The sequence below is a fragment of the Mustela erminea genome, chromosome 6 (genome assembly GCF_009829155.1).
Source record: "Mustela erminea isolate mMusErm1 chromosome 6, mMusErm1.Pri, whole genome shotgun sequence".
NCBI lineage: Eukaryota > Metazoa > Chordata > Mammalia > Carnivora > Mustelidae > Mustela > Mustela erminea.
The window spans coordinates 16,701,046-16,721,867 of NC_045619.1; the positions used below are offsets into that span (position 1 = coordinate 16,701,046).

At 39.8% G+C, this 20,822-nt stretch overlaps 1 protein-coding gene across 1 annotated transcript; it reads right to left on the bottom strand.

Annotated features, from left to right (window-relative positions):
• On the bottom strand, positions 1-5,684 carry C6H12orf45 (chromosome 6 C12orf45 homolog). Its single transcript, XM_032346527.1, has 4 exons — positions 5,518-5,684; positions 3,764-3,850; positions 1,935-2,071; positions 1-265 (listed from the first exon to the last, which is right to left on the bottom strand). The coding sequence occupies exons 1-4, from the start codon at positions 5,630-5,632 to the stop codon at positions 50-52; spliced, it is 555 nt and encodes a 184-aa protein (XP_032202418.1). The 5' UTR covers positions 5,633-5,684; the 3' UTR covers positions 1-49.
• Positions 5,685-20,822: the final 15,138 nt, after the last annotated feature.

Genomic DNA, 20,822 nt, shown 5'->3' on the forward strand with positions numbered 1-20,822 from the left:
TGCAGAATTAGCAGGCGTGTATCACCTGTTCCGGAGATCATTTATTTTACTATTTCTTTTTTTTACTGGCAGGACTGTCCAAAACCTCGATCTTGCCTTTTCCACCTTCTGAATGAGGAAGCTTAATATTATCTATGGTGACTTCAGAAGTGCCATCATCTTCCCCCTCAGATTCTGAGCTGTCCTCCGAGCTGTCTTGCGAACTCTCTTCTGAACTGTCCTCTTCTTTTGAATCATCTTGGTTCATCTCAAACAAGGCCACGTCCTGACAAAAACACCATGTGAGAAATTCATTTCAGGGCAGATCCCTAGAAAGTTGTAATAACACCCTTGCGAACAACCAACAACACTGAACACAAATCCTGAAGCACACAGGACAAGAAATGTTTTTAATACAATATGGTACTTTTTTCCTTTCAGTTGCCATAGTCCCCCATGATGATTTACAGGTGTAAGAAGTCCCCCGAAACCCGATTCTATATATCCTGAACATGTTCAACAATATGTGTCCAACAAATATTAACAAACACTAACATGAACCAGGCACCACACTAGGTCCTAGAAACTCCACAACAGCAATAAAATCTTTGCCTTTCTGAAACTTACGTTTTTGAGAGGGATTGGCAAACTAAAGCTTGAACGCCAAACCCAGCCCGCTACCTGTTTTTGTTTAGTTCCTGAGCTAAGAATGTTTTTTTTAATTTTTAAGTAGTAGAAGTAAAAAATCAAAAGGGTAATATTTCACGAAACATGAGAATTATATGATATTCAAATTTCAGTGTTGATAAAACCTGCCTATTCATACACATTATCTACAGCTGCTTTCATGCTAAAATGGCAGAAATAAGCAGTCATTACGGACACAGCAGCGTCCACAAACCTGAGTATTTACTAGCTGGCTCCATACACAAAATACTTGCTGACCTCGGTTCTAGCTGGGAAGGAAACGCAATGATCAGCTACTGTAAGCCTTAGTGTAAGGCTGTGAAAATGAAGAAAAGTAAAGAAGGACAGGATAAGCTTCTAACAGGGACATCGGGGAAGCCTCTTACTGAGGTGACTAGTGATGAGAGCTGGAGGGAGTGACCATGCAGAAATCTCAGAGGAGCCTTGTACAAAGAGAGAAAAAACCTGGAGCAAGGAGACTGAATGGGACTGGAGGAAAGAGAGGGCACGATGGGAGGTAAGTTAGATGAAGAGCTGGAGGCAGGATTATACAGGCCCTCGAAGGATTCCAAACTCATCAGAAATGTGATGGGAATGTGGGCCACACACGCTGTAGAGAACAGATTCTAGGAAAGCAAAGGCAGAAGCCGGAGAGTCTGCTGAGGAATCACGGCAAGAGTCCACAGGGAGACCACGATGACATGGACCAAGGGTGGCAGCAGGGGACATCGTGCAGAGTGGCTGGATCGGAGACATAGTCTAGCAATAATGAGATTACTATCTACAGTGGTGTCAGCTCAGTCTAGATACAAGTGTTCTAAAGGGAACTCCACTGTAGAAAGAAGATATGCGGCCATGTGGAGATTTATCATGTAGCTTAGGTTAGTGGTCTGTTAAATGCATCCTTTATTTTTACATATTTAATGAAACAGGTTATGATTACTTTTTTCAGGCCTTCTTTTAGGAAAAAACAATCCACTTGGGACACTTAGTAAATTAATGCTTCAAGATAACAAATGTAGTATTTGACTTGAAAAAGCCCTCCTCTTCTCTACTGCTAACTTCCTAAACTCCATTCAAAGAAGCTTACTGATCTGTAAGACCCCTAATCATGAAATAACCACATTCCCATGCAATATTGGGCACATCTGCAGAGTCTGCAAGAAGGAAAGTAACACTTGAATTAAAACGGGAAAAGTCCTCTCCTTTGTAGATGATGCGACATACTGGTAATTTTACTTTATAAAATGAAAACAAAGCATCATTACCATTTGTATAACTTTTCCAAGAGCCCCATCAATATCTTCAATATTGAAACGACCAGGTGGTGCAGCTGCCATTTCTTCTCTTAGCTTTTCATTTGCCTGAGCCATCTGTGGTAGAAAGGTCTGTACTTGGTCCAACACTAAGGAGAGAAAATATAGTTTATCAATCTTTATGTGACTCTTTGGCCAAACTTCAACTTTTTTTTTTTTTTTTAAGATTTTACTTATTTATTTGACAGAGAGATAGAGAGCACAAATAGACAGAGGCAGGCAGAGAAAAGAGGGAGAAGCTCTGGACTTGATCCCAGGACCCTGGTATCATGACCTGAGCTGAAGGCAGCCACTTAACCGACTGAGCCACCCAGGCGCCCCAAAACTTCAACTTCTAAAATCCAGAATTTATTGTAAAACACTCCTGAATTCAACAGTAACAACAGTAACAGAAGTTTAAAAAAAAAATAAAAAAAACACTTGCAAATTTCTTCCATTTTAAAAACCTCCACCCTCTTCTGAGTCCTTAAAGAGGACTACACAAGTTAGTGAGTATTTCTCAATGTTTATTTGTGTTTTCATATATTCTCAGAACTGTACATTCCTAGACGGCTGGCATCCAACCAATAGTAACTGAATAAGGAGAACATGTGACTTAATAGTTAGCTGCATCAGGCTCTGAGGCTTTGGGGTCAGGCTGAGAAGATTATTAACAGAACCCCAGTTCTACCCCTTACTCCCTCATTTACCTTAGGCAAGTTAACTAAGTAGCAGGTGTTTTTACCTGTCCAGTATCTGTTCCCCTTTCTTCTGATAACATAACCCTGACTTTCCTTTTAAGCTCTGTCACTCTTAGTCACTCTGGTGCCTTGCCCTTCTCACATCTGTATGTTCCATAACCTTGGTCAACATGATTTGGGTCAGTGACATATTCAGTGACATTGTGATCTGGTCAGGCCAGTAAGAGACCACCCCGGGACTCTGGCTGGAACTGCGTAAGAGATCCCTTCCTTCTGAGTGAGGAAATGACTGGCTGAGCTGTTGATAAACTGGCCAACCTGCCACATGGTGAGAAGGGCCCACTCTAGATTTAGCCAACACCTAGAAGGAGAGCTAAGAGATGCGGAGAAGCAGACCTCTAGGACCCCAAGCACCCAGATGCAGATATACCTGGAGTCACCATGCCTCCCCCCTCCTCAATAAAATCAGCCAACATAATTTATTTTTTGGCTTAAGGCAATCAGAGCTGGATTTTAGTCATTTGCAACCACAGATGTCCTAAATAATAAATTTAATTTAACCATTCAAAACCTCAATGTACTCATCTGTAAAAACGGGAGTGAGGACTATACAGGGGAATGAATAAACAAGGTAGGTCTAATTTCTTTAGCTCTCAAAAGAGGCCCAGCAGATAACCGTGCACGTAATGAGTTCTCAAGACTTGTTAAGTCTGACACAGCCACACAGTACATGACTGAACCGTCCAGAGTACAGAAGAAGAAAATAAAAAGGTGGTAAAGGTCAAGAGATGGCCTTTCATGATAAAATAGGACTGCTGGAAGTTATGCAGTGAGGTCCTAGAATACAAGCCCCCCACAATGGCGATCACAGTAAGGAAAGAAATGAAAGATCTAAGAAAGACTCCGATGGAACTCCACGAATGAAAACGCTGTCAGCAGCTCCTAAGACACCGACACCCCTGAGCGGTCCCAGGGTGAGCAATGAACAGCTCCGGCCGGACTGAGGTTCACTGTGGATTTCTACTGCTTCACTGGGCACAACTGAATATCAGAGAAAGTTCTTAAGAAAGGAGGGGAGTGAAGAAAGGGAAAAATACTTACGGGGACTCCTTTCTATCCGAACTGTCTGAAGAGTGGACTTTTTTCTGCAGTTAGGCTTGGGGCTGATGAGTAACCTGTCCCATATACCTGAAAGCACACACACACTTAGTTTACTACAGCATGAAGAAATGGGGGCCCGTCAGTAAACTTCCTCCGACCGCTCTCAAGTCTAAACGTTCCATGTTCCCCCAGGCATCTGTAGAAAGAGAGGCTCACCAAGTCCCACGACAACATTTTACTTCTTTACGCCCACCCACCACCCCTTCCGTAGGCCTGTCTCATACATCTGTATGTGCCACCGGCGCTGAGGAGTAATAAGGAACTAACCTGCACCCTCTTGGATCAGAAACCCCCCAGGGACAAATGAGTGTCTGCAAGGAAGGGACAGAGGAAGCAGCACAGAGTACAATGAGGGTTAAGTGAAGCCAGAAATGGTTACTCACTTCATTATATTGGGCAAATTACTCACCCTCTTGGAGCACTCGTTTGTTCATAAAGCACACCCGCCTTGTTACTGGACCTTCACTTAAGGATGTCCAACCTGGACAAAGGAGCCCTCTGGAGAACTGTCCGTCCCCCACTCCCACGCACCTTTTCAGCCCCATCACTCACTACACCTCAAATCAAGAAACTCTTCAGCCCATCAGAGCCCAGAGGACAGGACTTGTCTTTCAAACTCAAAGCTTTGATCACCCTGTTTCCAAAGCCTGGAAAACCTCTTCACTCAAGTACAAAAACCCTATTCACTCCCCTCAAAGCAGAGCTCAACAAATACTCTTTGATTAGTACTTTAGGTCTAGCAATTGGATTAGCATAAAAAATCCAACAGGTTCTGTCTGATTCCCAATTTTGTCACTTTTCAGCCACATGATCTCCAGCAAGTTATCTGTATGGTACACTGTGACTCAGTTTCCTCACCTATAAATCAGAGATAACAGAACCTCCTGCACAATGTTTTTGTGAGAATTAAATGAGTTAATTAAGTCCTGGGTCCCAGTAGGCACTACATAAACTCTGGCTATTACTATAACTCCTCCGGATGCTCTGGGTTCTCACAGAACGTCCTCTTCAAGGTAATATTCACCAAGAACATGCCCAAGACCTTAAACACATTTTCCTTCTCCTTAAAAAAAAAAAAAAAAAAAAAAAAATCAACAGGTACTATTACGTCCATTTTCCAAATGTGAACACTGAGCGTTGAGAATGTAAACAACTCTGCTGTAGTCCCAAAGCTAATCCATCGTGGAGTTGGGATTCGAATCGATGCTTTTGAACTCCCTACTACAGTGTCTGAAATCCTATGTGGGCTTCCTAGACCCAAGTGTCCCTCTATAAGAGAGAAGCAAGGCACTAAAGGGTGGTCCTGTGAACACTGAGGGTAGGGGTGGGGGTTTAGTCCATAATAGTGGCCTGCGTCCCCCACCAACCCGAAGCCGGACCGCGACAGTCGACCTAAGGCCCTCCCCAGGTCCTGCCCTTAGGGGAATTGTCCTGCTGCTGCACTTGACGGAGTGGGCGCCCACAACTGTGCGGAACAGAACCATCCCGGGCCCGAGGCTGGGTGCCCGCCCCGAGGCCCCCGAGCCCCACCCCCGCCGCGGCGGTCCTGCCGAGACCCGCGGCCACCCTGGGCGTCCCCTTGGCCGTGCGTGCTGGGCCCAGACGCGGAGCCGCCGACCGGCCCCCGCCGCTGCCCCGGCCACACGCCCCCTGCCGCACGTGCACGCTCCACGCCGCGGCCACCCGCCCGTCACCTCCGCGGCCGCCGCTCCCGGCTGTCAGCAGCTCCTTGGACACCGGGACCGCTGAGCAGTCCCGGGGGGACGACGAACAGCTCGCGCCAGACTGGGGCTCGGCGCGGACCTCCATGCCCCTCGCTAGACTTGAGAGCCAGCCCGCCTAGGCCCGGATGCAGGAAAGAGGTTCGGTCAGGGGGCGGGGCCAGGGCCGCGATTGGACAAAACTTGGCGGTAGGCGGGGCGAGCGCGGCCGCGGCCACGGCGACACCTGGCGGAGCCGGGAGGCCATTCCTGTGGCGGGAAAAGGAAGGTTGGGGCTTGGGATGAAAGAGCAGACAAAACTCAGTTTTAGCCAAACAATTCCGAAAACATTGCACCCTGGGGCTCCCTTCCTCCTCATTTAAATTTTTTTTTTTTAATGTTTAGGTCGTGTTTAAAAAAATACACAATATAAAATCTACCATCTTAACCATTTTCAAGTGTACAGTTCAGAAGTGTTAACTTCATTTACATTGTTATGTACCAGAGCTCTAGAATTTTTTCACCTTGCAAAGCTGAAACTATCCATCGAGCAACCCTCCCTTAGTGTTATCGTAATAAGGACTTGCCATTGTTTTTCAACCAAGTTATAAAAAAGAGGGCACAAGGAATTATGGGAGAAGTGAGAGTAGGCATTGAGGAGGAAGACACCTGAGCAATGCATGTTAGAAGCGGATTTCACTCTCTATTTAAAACCTACTCTGGAGATCCTTCAATGAAAGGACAGCACCTTTTTTTTTCTTGTGCCGCACTTAGAGTCAGGCACATCTTTCTTTCTTTCTTTCTTTCTTTCTTTTTTTTTTAATATTTTAAATTTATTTTCAGCCTAACAGTATTCATTGTTTTTGCACCACACCCAGTGCTCCATGCAATCCGGGCCTTCTCCAATACCCACCACCTGGTTCCCCCAACGCTCCCCACCCCCCCACCCCCCCCACCCCGCCTCTTCAAAACCCTCAGATTGTTTTTCAGAGTCCATAGTCTCTTATGGTTCATCTCTCCTTCCAATTTCCCCTAACTCTCTTCTCCTCTCTAACTCCCCTTGTCCTCCATGCTATTTGTTATGCTCCACAAATAAGTGAAATCATAGGATAATTGACTCTCTCTACTTGGCTTATTTCACTCAGCATAATCTCTTCCAGTCCCGTCCATGTTGCTACAAAAGTTGGGTATTCATCCTTTCTGATGGAGGCATAATACTCCATAGTGTATATGGACCACATCTTCTTTATCCATTCGTCCGTTGAAGGGCATCTTGGTTCTTTCCACAGTTTGGTGACAGTGGCCATTGCTGCTATAAACATTGGGGTACAGATGTCCCTTCTTCTCACTACATCTGTATCTTGGGGGTAAATACCCAGTAGTGCAATTGCAGGGTCATAGGGAAGCTCTATTTTTAATTTCTTGAGGAATCTCCACACTGTTCTCCAAAGTGACTGCACCAACTTGCATTCCCACCAACAGTGTAAGAGGGTTCCCCTTTCTCCACATCCTCTCCAACACATGTTGTTTCTGTCTTGCTTATTTTGGTCATTCTAAGTGGTGTAAGGTGGTATCTCAATGTGGTTTTAATTTGAATCTCCCTGATGGCTAGTGATGATGAACATTTTTTCATGTGTCTGATAGCCATTTGTATATCTTCATTGGAGAAGTGTCCGTTCATATCTTCTGCCCATTTTTTGATATGATTGTCTGTTTTGTGTGTGTTGAGTTTGAGGAGTTCTTTATAGATCTTGGATATCAACCTTTTGTCTGTACTGTCATTTGCAAATATCTTCTCCCATTCCATGGGTTGCCTCTTTGTTTTGTTGACTGTTTCGTTTGCTGTGTAAAAGCTTTTGATTTTGATGAAGTCCCCAAAGTTCATTTTTGCTTTTGTTTCCTTTGCCTTTGGAGACATATCTTGAAAGAAGTTGCTGTGGCTGATATCGAAGAGGTTACTGCCTATATTCTCCTCTAGGATTCTGATGGATTCCTGTCTCACGTTGAGATCTTGGATCTGAAGAATAAACTTTGTTAAAAGGTCTATACTGCCTAGAGCAATCTATACTTTTAATGCCATTCCGATCAAAATTCCAGTGGTATTTTTCAAAGAGCTGGAGCAAATAATCCAAAAATGTGTATGGAATCAGAAGAGACCCCAAATCGCTAAGGAAATGTTGAAAAACAAAAATAAAACTGGGGGCATCACGTTACCTGATTTCAAGCCTTACTACAAATCCGTGATCACCAAGACAGCATGGTACTGGCATAAAAACAGACACGTAGACCAGTGGAACAGAGAAGAGAGCCCAGATAGGGACCCTCAACTCTATGGTCAAATAATCTTTGACAAAACAGGAAAAAATATACAGTGGAAAAAAGACAGTCTCTTCAATAAATGGTGCTGGGAAAACTGGACAGCTATATGTAGAAGAGTGAAACTCGACCATTCTCTTACACTGTACACAAAGATAAACTCAAAATGGATTAAAGAGTCAGGCACATCTTTAATGATTAATCCATGTTTAACTATTAACTGAACAGAGAAAAGTTGAACAAATGAGTAATTGTGAATTGTTTCACTGATTGATGGACCACCCCTGTACAATAGGATTGTAGCCTTTAGAAATGTCCTCAAATCTCTGTTGTGAATTGTTGATGAGATCAGAAGCACTCCATAGGTGCAAAACTAATGGAGCTATTTGTAACAATAACTTAGAAATTAAGACATTCATATTTAGCCAAGATAGAATAGAAGATGCACTGGCAGAATTCAGTCTCACCCTGGAAGCGACATTGTTAACCAGAAAAGAATTTTATAAAATATGAAAATAAATGTAAAACATAGTTTTTCTTACTTTTAATCTTTTAAAAATAATTGATTGTTTAGATTTTTTTTTAATTACAGGGTTTACAACAAATGTAGAAGTAAAGTAACTATGAGAATAGCATAGAAGGTGGAGGTAGTAAATTTGTTGTAGGGATCTTATATTTTATGTGAAGTATATTTATGTGAAGGATTTTAAAATAGTGATAAGTTAAAGATGTATATTATAAATACTAGAGCAACTAAAAAAAAAAAAAAAACCTAAGAAGAGAAATACCTGCTCAGTCAATAATGGAGATAGAACATGAGCTGTGAAGTATAATCAATTAATCCAAAAGAAAACAGGATAAAAGATAAGGAGGAGCAAAAAACAGATGGGATAAATAGAAAACCAAAAAAAGATGGTAAACTTAAGCTAAACCCATATCAGTAATTAGACTAGATGTACATTTGTCTAAGACTTAAAAGGAAAAAATTGTTATACTGGATAAAACAAGACCCAACTGCATGCTGTCAGCAATAAGTTCCCTTTGACTATAAAAACATACATAAGTTAAAGGTCAAGTGATGGAAAAGATAAACCATGCAAATATGAAACAAAAATCAAGCTAGAGTAGCTGCATTACTATCAGACAAAGTGATTTCAAAACAAAGAATATTACCAAGTGTTACAGAGTGAATGTTTGTATCCTCCCAAAATCTGTATGTGGAAGCCCTAACCCCTGACTGTGGCTGTATCTGGAAATGGGGACTCTAAGGAAGTAATAATGATTAAATGAGGTTGTAAGTGTGGGGTCCTGATCCAACAGGATTAGTTCCCTTATATAAACACCAGAGTACTACTTTCTCTCCCTATATGCACACAACCAAGGAAAGGCCGTTTGAATACATGGTAAGAAGACAGCCTTGTGCCCCACAAGGGGAGACCTCTCAGCAGTTACCAACCCTGCTAGAAACTTGATTTGGAATTTCCATCCTCCAGAACCATGAGAAAATTAATTTTTCTTGTTTAAGCCACCAACTTTGTGGTACTTTGTCATAGCAACCTGAGCAGATGAAGACACCAAGAATAAAGAGACACATTTCATAATGATAAGAAGATAAATTCATCATGACAAGATAACAATAATAATTGTGAATGAATCTCATAGCCACACTTTAAAGCACAAGAAGAAAAATCTAATAGAAATAAAAGTAGAAATAGACAATCCTAATATGATTGTTCCAGATTTTGACACTCTTTTTTTTTTTAAGTTTTTTAAATTTCTTTATGTAACAGAGAGAGAGATCACAAGTAGGCAGAGAGGCAGGCAGAAAGAGGCAGGTTCCCCACCGAGCAGAGAGCCCAATGGGGGGCTTGATCCCAGGACCCTGAGATCATGACCTGAGCGGAAGGCAGAGGCTTAACCCACTGAGCCAACAGGCGCCCTTGACACTCCTTTCTCATAACTGGTAGAATAAGTATACCTAAAGAAGCCTTGGGCAAAACCAACAACCAACTTAACTGACATACAAAATACCTGAACTCACAACAGCAGAATATATATTGTTTCAACAGCAACAGAAAAATCAATAAGATTGATCATATATATGCAAGACCATAAAACAAGTCACAAAAAAACTTCAAAGAATGAAGTCATCCCATGTTTTTTCTCTGTTGTCAACAAAACTAAAAACCTTATCTAGGTTATCAAAAGTAAAAATCAATAAAAGAAAGATATCTGGAAAATCTCCAAATATTTGGAAATTCAAAAATTCAGTTCTTTTTTTTTTTTTTAAGATTTTATTTATTTATTTGACAGACAGATCACATGCAGGCAGAGAGGCAGGCAGAGAGAGAGGAGGAAGCAGGCTCCCTGCAGAGCAGAGTCCTCTGCAGAGCAGAGAGCCCGATGAGAGGCCCAATCCCAGGATCCCGGGAACATGACCCGAGCCGAAGGCAGAGGCTTCAACCCACTGAGCCTAAAAATTCAGTTCTTAAAGCCAGACCCATATGATCAGCCTTCAATCTGAAATCGGTAAAATAAATAAATAAATATATATATATATATATTTTTAAATGGAAAAAAAATTCAGTTCTTTTTTTAAAAAAATTCAGTTCTAAATAACCCATGAGTCAAATAAAAAATATAAAATAAATTATAAAATATTTTGAGCTGAACTAAAATAAACACAGAAAATATCAAAATGTAGGCAATGTAGCTAGTGCAGTACAAGGAGGGAAATTTATAGCATTAAGTGCTTATATTTAAAAAGATATGAGGTCTCATTTATCTAAGCTTCCACATTAACTAGAAAAAAAGGAGCAAATTAAACTAAAAGCAAGCAGAAGAAAGAAAATGATAATGGAAATCAATAAAATAAAAAAACCCCACAATTTAAAAAGTCAATAAAACCAAGCTGATTACTTGCAAAAATCAGTAACACTGATGACTCTATCCAAACTAATCAGAAAATAACTGGAGAACACACAGATTATTAATCTCAGAAATGAAAGAGGAGCATTACCACAGATTCTATATACATCAAACGGATAAGGGAAATATTCTAAGCAATTATGCCAATAAATTTTCTAATTTAGATGAAATAGACAGATTCAATGAAAAACACAAACTACTACTATGTCTCAGTCACATAGAAATTTCACAAAATTGACCTATCAGCGTGTCAGTTCTTATTTTTGACAAATGTACCATGGTATGTACAATAGTAACAAAGGATGGAAACCAGATAAAAGACACATGAGAACTCTCTGTCTCTACACAGAAAACTATAGAACACTCATGAAAGAAATTGAGGAAGACACAAATAAATGGAAAAGCATTCCATGTTCATGGATTAGAAGAACAAATATTGTTAAAATGCTATGCTACCCACAGCAATCTACACATTCAATGCAATCCCTATAAAATACCATCTATTTTTCATAGAGCTGGAAAAATAATCCTAAAATTTGTATGGAATCGGAAAAGACCCCAACAGGCCAGAAAATGTTGAAAAAGAAAACCAGAGCTGGTGGCACCACAATTCCAGACTTCAAGTTCTATTACAAAGCTATAATCATCAAGACAGTATGGTACTGGCACAAAAACAGACACATAGATCAGTGAAATGGAATAGAGAACCCAGAAATGGATCCTCAACTTTTGGTCAACTAATCTTTGACAAAGTAGGAAAGAATATACAATGGAAAAAGGATAGTCTTTTCAACAATGATGCTGGGAAAATTGGACAGCCACATGCAGAAGAATGAAACTGGACCCTTTACTTATACTACACACAATGGTAAACTCGAGACAGATGAAAGACCAAAATGTGAGATAGGAATCCATCAAAATTCTAGAGAAGAACACAGGCAGCAACCTCTGTGACCTCCGCCACAGCAACTTCTTGCTAGACCCGTCTCCAAAAACAAGGGAAAAAAAAGCAAAAATGAACTATCAGGACTTCACCAAGATAAAAAGCTTTGCACAACAAAGGAAATAGTTGACAAAACCAAAAGATAACCGACAGAATGGGAGAAGATATTTGCAAATGTCTTATCAGATAAAGGGCCAATATCTGAGATCTACAAAGAACGTATCAAATTCAACACCCAAAAAACAAATAATCCAGTCAAGAGATGGACAGAAGACATTATCTGTTTTTCAGGTATAAAAGTTTTGAAGATGTAGACAGTTATGAACATGTTAAGGACACAGGAAATATTGCTCCCAGCCTTCTTGAGGTATCTACCAGAGAACAAGGTTCAGAAAATGATTGGACAAATTCAATTTCAGTTTTGCAGGTGAGCATTTTACAGTGGAATTCAGGATAGAATGATGAGAATGAGGTTCACAGAATAGTATGTGTTTTTTTATAGTTTTGATAATATGGATGAAATATAAATATCAAAAATGGGGAGAAAGCAGAGATGATAAATGCAGAGAAAATCTTGCTTTTTGAAACCTGGAATAAAATATAATACTTTATTTATTTTAGCTGTTTTTAATTTTTAAGTCATCTCCAACCTAACTTGGGGCTTGAACCCACAACCCTGAGATTAAGAGTCACATACTCCACTGCCTGAGCCAGACAAAGTATAATACTTTAAATTAGGTATTAGGGATAAAGTAGGAAAGAGAAAGAGGAGATGACCAGCTAATTATAAGTGTTCATAGTAGAAAGACAATATCAAAATAAGAGGGGACTGAATCCTAATAATACAAATTAAACCTGAGTGACATAGAAATTTCACAAAATTGACATATCAGCATCTGTGAAGAAAATTTCAAAGCATTCGAAAAATGCAAATGATATAAATGGCCTTCTGTGATCATACTCGATTCAATATAACTAGAAAATAATGACATTTTTAAAAGTTTCTTCCACCTAAAACTATAAAAACATGCTTGCATCAAGAGGAAGCCCTCAAAGCTAAGATTTTAAAAGTCAGGAAAGTAAACAAACTGTAGCTTACCTAAACCAGAAGAGGGGAGGGGAGAAAGGTTTAAAGGTATACATATATAAAATAAATGATAATGCAATAGTGACTATAAAAGCAGAGAAAATATAGAAAAACATATTGACTACTTTGTACAACTCTGTGCAAACAAATTTGAAAGCCTATAGGAAACCGTTTGAAATGGATAATGTTCCAGAAATATGTGAAAACATATACCAGTAAGAGAAACAATCCATGAATTTGACTACATCAAAATTCAAAAAGAAGTTTTACCTAAGAAAAGTCACCATAAGCAATGTAAAAAGGCAAATAAACTTTAAAACAAGGTTTCCAACTTATACTATTGGGTCCATGGTCAAAGGAGCAAGACTGATACAAAGTGAAGGTCAAGCAAAGCTTTATTTCGCACCAAGCATCGAGAATCAAACTGACCAGCCAGGGACATCTCTTGCAAAGAGGAGACCCCCCCTCTGCCTTACAGACTAGCTTTTAAGGGCAAACAAAGGCCATATGATTGGGCCTGGCTATGCACAGGTGGACAATGAGATTGTAACACGGAGGAAGCTGCACAGTCCTGCTAGGTCACACATAAGTGACCAATTGAATTACAATTTATCCTACAGTAGATATTTGAACTAGCCTTCACCTTGGTCAGAATGGGCGCCCAAAAGGTACCCAAAGGGGGGGGGGCCCATACTCCTTGATAGCTAGGAAACAGTATGCTGCCCCCACTGATGGAATACCTCCACCTGGCCTGACCCATCCTTGTATTTGGGCTTTGTTACCTGGGACTAGTTTCCGGGATTTGTTTTAAGTAAGTCCCCTGGAGAAAGGGGGTGGGGAGACAGTTTAAGTTTTACTGTATAAACAACAAAGTCATTATTTAACCAGATGGCATCGCTTGGGCTAAATTGGCCCTTATAATACTTCTGGAAACTTTCAATACCCATTACATAAAGAGCTTCTAAAAATTTAGTAGAACACAACTAAATAACGTCATGAAAAAACAGTTTAGAGAAATGAACAGATCATTCACAGAAATAGAAATAAAAATGGTGCTTAAACATATAGATGTTGTAGCTCATTCATATTTTAAAAATGTGTGCAAAAGAAAATGACTCTCATTTTCAACTATTTCTCATATACCAAATTGGTACTAATAAAAAATTACAACATACCTGTTGGCAAAGTTGTGGGGAACCAGGCACTGTCGTGCGTTAATGTTGGGAATGCAAAATGGTAATATTGTTATGGAAAGGAATTGTCATTATCAAATAAAATTACCTATACATTTACTTTTATAAAAAAAAGATGAATTATTTATATTAGAGAGAGAGAATGCATGCATGGGCAAGGGGGGGGGTGTAGGGCAGAGGGAAAGAGAGAGGGGAAGCAGAATCCCCACTGAGTGGGGAGCCTGCTTAGGGGCTTGCTCTCCGGAGCCTCAGATCATGACCCGAACCAAAACCAAGAGTTGGATGTTTAACCATCTGAGCCACCCAGGAACCCCTGTGCATTTACCCTTTTACTCAGAAATTTCTAACAATATTCAGAGGTGGGGGCGGGTGGAAGATCACTTTTTTTTAAGGGGCATGTTTTATTTCATTTTTTTATAGATTTGTTTTATTTGAGAGAGAGAGAGAGTGCAAGCAAGAGCACACAAACAGGGGGAGCAGCAGAGGGAGAGCGAGAAGCAGACTTCCCACTGAGCAGGGAGCCCGATGTAGGACTCAATCTCAGGAACCTGAGACCATGACCTGAGCCTAAGGGAGCCACTTAACCAGCTGAGCCACCCAGGCGCCCCTGTGGATACACTATTTGTAATGGTGAGAAAGTGAAATAGCTTAGACATCCATCAGTGGGGATCTGGTTGAATGAACACACAGCGGAGTACCATGCAGTGTGAAAGGCAATGAGGGAGATCTACATACTCTCATATGGAGTGGCCTTCTGGATATATCGTTAAATTAATAAAACAGTTTGAAAAACAGCTTTATTGTATGCTGCCTTTTGTGTGATAAAGAGCGGAAAATACCTGTGTATGTGTGTACACACATACATTCACACATACATACACATATACATACACACATACATGTGCGTACGCACATGTTCGTGCACATATGCTTCTACTTTCAACAACAGACAATGGAGGATAAGTCAAAATTGAATAAAAAGAGTTACCTGGGAAGGAAAGGAAGGAAAAGAAAAGGACATTAAACTTCACAGACTATATTGGGTTTTATAGTTTGACTTTGGAGTCATGTAAATACCTTGTCTACTTGAAACCAAAAATAAAGACAAAAGGAAAGAAAATCCCCTCCAAAACAAACTGCAATAACTGAATTCAACTATGTATGTCAAGTTTATGTAACAACACGGAAAAGAACCGATTGAGGTGACTTTAAAACACAATATTTGGATGGTACATCCTTAGTAAGATATAGCTTCAGGGCAATGACAATGACTACACACCCACATAGAAATTTTTAAGTGTATCCAATCCTCTTAATTTTTAGTAGCACTGTTAGTACGGTCATTCTGAAACTGCTATAAGTATAATCTTGGATAAGGCAAATTAGGACTTATATTAATATCATTTGCAGAGGCACCTGGGTGGCTCAGTGGATTAAGCCTCTGCCCTCAACTCAGGTCATGGTATCAGGATCCTGGGATTCAGCCCCACATCGGGCTCTCTGCTCATGGGTGAGCCTGCTTCCCCATCTCTCTCTGCCTGCCTCTCTGCCTACTTGTGATCTCTCTCTCTCTCTCTGTGTCAAATAAATAAATAAAATCTTTTAAAAAAATATATCATTTGCAGCTCAGATTTTTTGTTCCAAGAAAAGAAATAAAGGTAAAGTCCTCCTGTAATTTTAAATTTGAATTGGTAATATCTGTATAAATTCATGATTTCTTTTCCTCTTTCTGAAAAACCGCTTATCCCTGAGCTTGGTTCACTGGAAGATCTGGAAATGATAACAAGGCCCCATAACAAGCATCCCTGAGCTGGATCCTGCCTGCTAAATACCTTTCCTCATTAAAAGCAACAGAGCATCTTCTACAAATAGCTGGTCTCAAGTCTGGGTCAGGGAGTATAAACTTGGGAAGTGGGGCCAGAAAGCAAGGAGGCTTTCAAAGACAATTGGGGTTGTAGCAAAAGGAATCTGGAACTAACTTGGAGATTCCCACTAGGCAAAGCTGCCGAAATCTGGCTCTGTCCCTCATTCTGACATCTCTCAAAGTATGACCAACCAGATTTTGTGTGCCCCTAATTTGATGCGTTAGGGAGTGCACACTAGCGCCTAATAAGTTTTCATGTAAACAAAACAAGACCAAAAAAAAAAAAAAAAAAGGAAAGTTAGAAAGAAAAGTAAAAGAAAGAAAACTTCCCTAAATCAAGCCCCGAGTTCTAACTACTGTTTTACAGCAACTGTGAGGAATAGAAGGATAAGGGAAACCACTCAAGGGGGTATTCAGCCAAATCTAGAAGGTGGGAAATCCAACAGGATAAATATCTGTTTTATTCAACAGGAAAATGACACGAAAAGAAGGTGAACTGTTTTCAATTTTAAGACGCTTAGAAGGCATATAAATACAAGAAACTCCGGTTGACTTCCATATATGTTATGGTTGTTATGATGAGCTCTAATCCTGAGAGAACGGGGAACAGCACCCTATAGCTGATTGGGTATTACAATGTAACTCCCCCAAGAACTTGGAACTAAGATTGTGGACCCAAAGTTAAAATGTAAATAAAGCTAACCAACTTGGGTCATGGGCCCTCTTTTGGACTAGCTGAAACAAAGGGCATGGGATTATCCAGATTGCTTTAGGCCAGTCAGGGTCAGTCTTCTAGCTGGGGCTGGGGTGTGTGTGTGTGTGTGTGTGTGTGTGTGTGTGTGTGTGAATATCATCCAGATGACAGAGCTTCTGTGGTAGGGAGAGGCAGCCAATAAAATGAGGGGGACACCCACACTATCTACTACAGTCAATAATACTTGGGATATATTATTTGGAGGTTTTTCTAAAGGTAATTTTTATTTCAGGCTTACTTTTTATCTTCAGCAGACTAATCAAACTGATGATTGCTGCTAGTAACTTACCAAATTGCTATTACCTGGTTCCCAGGCCCTTAGGTAATTAAATTATCTACTTAATTTAATTACCCAGTTTGGTAAATCAAAACTATTTTATCTCTAGAGGCATACACATTTAGTGCTGAAAATTGTGGTGTAATTATATTGCAAATAATTTATTTTGGTTAGGCTCTTAATCTATTTTAATCCTATGGCTACAATTAAATGTGTCAAAGAAATGCTTTATTTTCTAGCAGCGTAAAATTTTTACTCGGGGGTTGGGGGTAAGGGGAGAGCAGAATTTTATTTCTAGCAGACTGGTATCCCAAAGAGTAGCCACCTTAAACTGGAGTTCACTTGATTCTCTGCCTCATCTGTTGGAATTTTTAAATTATTTTTTTAGGGGCTGAATTTTGTATGCAGCACAAGGCATCATTTCTCCTTCAAAATTCCATCCATAAATGGCATGGCAAAAATAAGACCTGTGCTAAATTCTGCTAAATATCAATAAATCAGGAGTAACATCATAGTATTTTCATAAAGGGTAAAAATGTGCATACAGGTGGATGGAGGTGGGGAGACATTTCATTTGACATAATTCATTAGTTTTTGGTGAAAAGTATTTTTACATTTTAACCAGGTTTTTAAGAAATTTAATTTAATTTAATTCTTTTTCAGTGTTCCAGAATGCATTGTTTATGCACCACACCCAGGGCTCCGTGCAATCCGTGCCCTCCTTAATACCCACCCCCAGGACCACTCCACCCTCCACCCCCTCCAAAACCCTCAGTTTGTTTCTCAGAGTCCACAGTCCCTCATGGTTTGTTTCCCTCTCCAATTTTAACCAATTTTAAGTTCTTTTATAACTAAATTCTTTTAATTTATTAAATCTTTTCATTCTAAAAAATTAATTTATTTTAATTCTTTTAATTAATTCATTAATTCTTTCATCCATGTTTCTAGGATCTTGGTAACATGGATCTTGCTCTAGCAAAACAGTGTCTTGCACTAGGCTGCTGGCATCTCCCCCAAAGTATTTAGAATGAGGTCAATAACTAAGCATTCTAATGATACTATTTCATACGATAATAGGTACACAAGCTCGTAGATACAATCAGAAGAGGGACTATGTACAAGCAAGAGTTAAATCATGGGAGAGAACTTGAAGGAAAGTTTTTTTTTTTAACATTCGTAAATTCTGTATAGTTTGCACTGTTTCCCTTTTCTCATCCTATACTACCTTTTTTTTTTTTTTAATTTATCTCATGTTAAGAACATTTAGCAAGTTTACACATTCTGATTACAAATTGTTACAGGGCTCCAAAGTGTTATTCGGAACAGAGAAGTCTCTATTAATTTAGAATGAATACTTTCAAGTTCACAAAAACTGTCTTCCTTTGAATCTTCTAAACTGACCACCTATGCACCGGCTATAAATCCTTTATTTCCTTTGCAAAGAATATACAGAAGAGAGGTGACTACAGAAAATCAAAGCAAAACCAGCATATTTTTGTAGGGCCTTTCCCTCTGCATTGATGGGGTGCTGCCAACGTAGCTTCCTATGTCCCCCATCTCCATCTTTTGTCACTTTTTATTTTGATAGAATTTCAGATTTATGGACAAGTATCAACAGTAGTACAGCTCCTATATGCCTTTTACCCAGATTCAAAAATGGATACATTTTGCTCTGTTTTCTCTTTGACTTTGTCTTAGTCTTTTCCCTTTCCCCACACCACACACCCACTTGATTCTTTTTTAATAATTTGAAGGCAAATTGCAGCCTTTGTGTCTGTTTATCCTTCAATACTTGAGTGTATACATACTAAGTACAAAAATATTTTTTGACCTAACTGGAAAGCAATGAACAAAATCAGAAAACTTGATAAGAATATAGTACTATTATGTCATCTACTGTTTGTATTCAAATTTTAACTGTCTCAGGACTGTCCTTTATAATTTTTCCTTCCAGTCCAGGACCTCAAAAAGGATCGTGTTCTGCATTCAGTCCTCTCCAATCAATGTGTGACAATTTCTCTGTCATCTTTTGTCTTTCATGACTTTGACACCTTTGAAGAAGGTAGACCAGAGAGATTTTGTAGAATGGCCCTCAGTTTGGGTCTACCTTCTGGTTCCCCATGATTTAGATTTAGATAATAAATTTTCATTAGATTTAGATATATATTTTTGGCAAATATACCACAGAAGTGATATTAGGTCCTGCTCAGTGACATCTGGAGGCACGTGATGCGGATTTGTCTCACTACTGGTAATGTTAACTTTGATCACTTGGTGAAGGCAGTATCTGTCAAACCTCCTCACTGTAAAATTACTAGTTATGTCTTCAGTTAACTAGGATTTAGGGGGAGATGTGTAAACATACTGTCTCATTAAACTTACACTCCTTGATTTTCTCATTCTTTCATTCGTATCTTATGATGAGTTGGTATTGTACTTTGAGAAAGAGCTTTTTCTTCTCCCATTGGCTTACTTATGTCAGTTTTGACTCACAGATTTTTATGCTGTTTAATGGGCTCTAATCCATTACTGTATCACTTATTTTGATACTAAAATGGTCCCCAGTGGGAGCCTTTTCAATCTGCAAACCTCTCCTTTTTGTATGTTACCATCATTCTTTGAATACTTCCGTAATTTCTGGTCCAGCCATTTCAGGCTCCTTTTGTACTTCTTCTGCCCCAGCCTGAGAATTAACCTTTTCTCCAAGGAACATTTGGTTCCTGTTAATGCTCAGAATGATATTTAGAGAGTAAGATCCAGATGTTAGGTGTGCTAATTGCTACAGATGTGCTCTAACTTTTAGGCTCTGTGATGGTAGAGGGCAAGGAAACACACATGTATACATTCAGATCCTCATATGTGAATATTTATTTCTATATTTGTATTTTAAAACTTCAAGAATGAGAAACTTGCAGCAATATTCTGGAATCACATTGAACCAGCTCACAAGGGCTGATTACTAAATAATCGTAATTTTGTGAGGAGATGTTAGCTTGAAATCAGCCATCAGAGTATTTATACCATAGCAATCAGCAGATGCCACGGATCAAGTTTGTTCACCCCACCCCACCCCAAGGCAGTTTAGCAGTGCACCACTGGAAATCTGCCTTCCATTATCCTCAATTTTTTATTCAGAATACTTAGGTTATATGGCAAAAGGGAATTAAGGTTGTTAATTGGCTGACTTTAAAATAGGGACATTATCCTGTATTATCTGGGTGGGCCTAAGGTACTCACAAGGTCCTTAGAGTGGCAGAGGGAGGCAGAATAAGAAAGTCGGAGAGACATAAGGATGGAAGGAGGGTCAGAGATGCAACGCTGCCATCTTCGGAGACAGAGGAGGGGGGCCACAAGCCAAGGGGTGTGGTAGGGTTCTAGAAGCTAGAAAAGCATTTTCCCGTAAAGCCCCCAGAAGGAACATAGCTCTCAGACACCTTAATCTTAGTTCAACTCATATTGGGCTTCTGACCTACAGCACTGTAAGATAACCAAAGTTCTGTTTACCTCACTGTGTTTGTGCTAATTTGTTCCAGCAGCAATGCAAAACAAATGCTCATAGTGTGTATGTTTCTCTCGTCAGGGAGTTTTCTTTCAGCGGTAACGTTAGTGAGATTCACCCCCTTTGTTGAGTCCATAATCTGTTTCATTCTATTGTGGGATAGTGTTCTATCATATGAAATCCCAAAATTAGTTTTGCCATCCTCATGTTGATGAATTTCTGCTTATTTCCCGTTATTAGAATACTATGATAAAGCTGCTATGAACAGGTTTGTTGTTGTTGTTTGCCTCAAAGTGTGGCATTTATTCAAAGAAAAAGAAAAGGAAAAAAAGAAGACAAGATGCCCATCTTTTGGCTCCCTTCTCTCCCCACTCCTGATTCTCTTCGGGACCCTGAGGACTGGACCCTGGCTTCGGCTAGGTAGCAGGACAGCCCCAC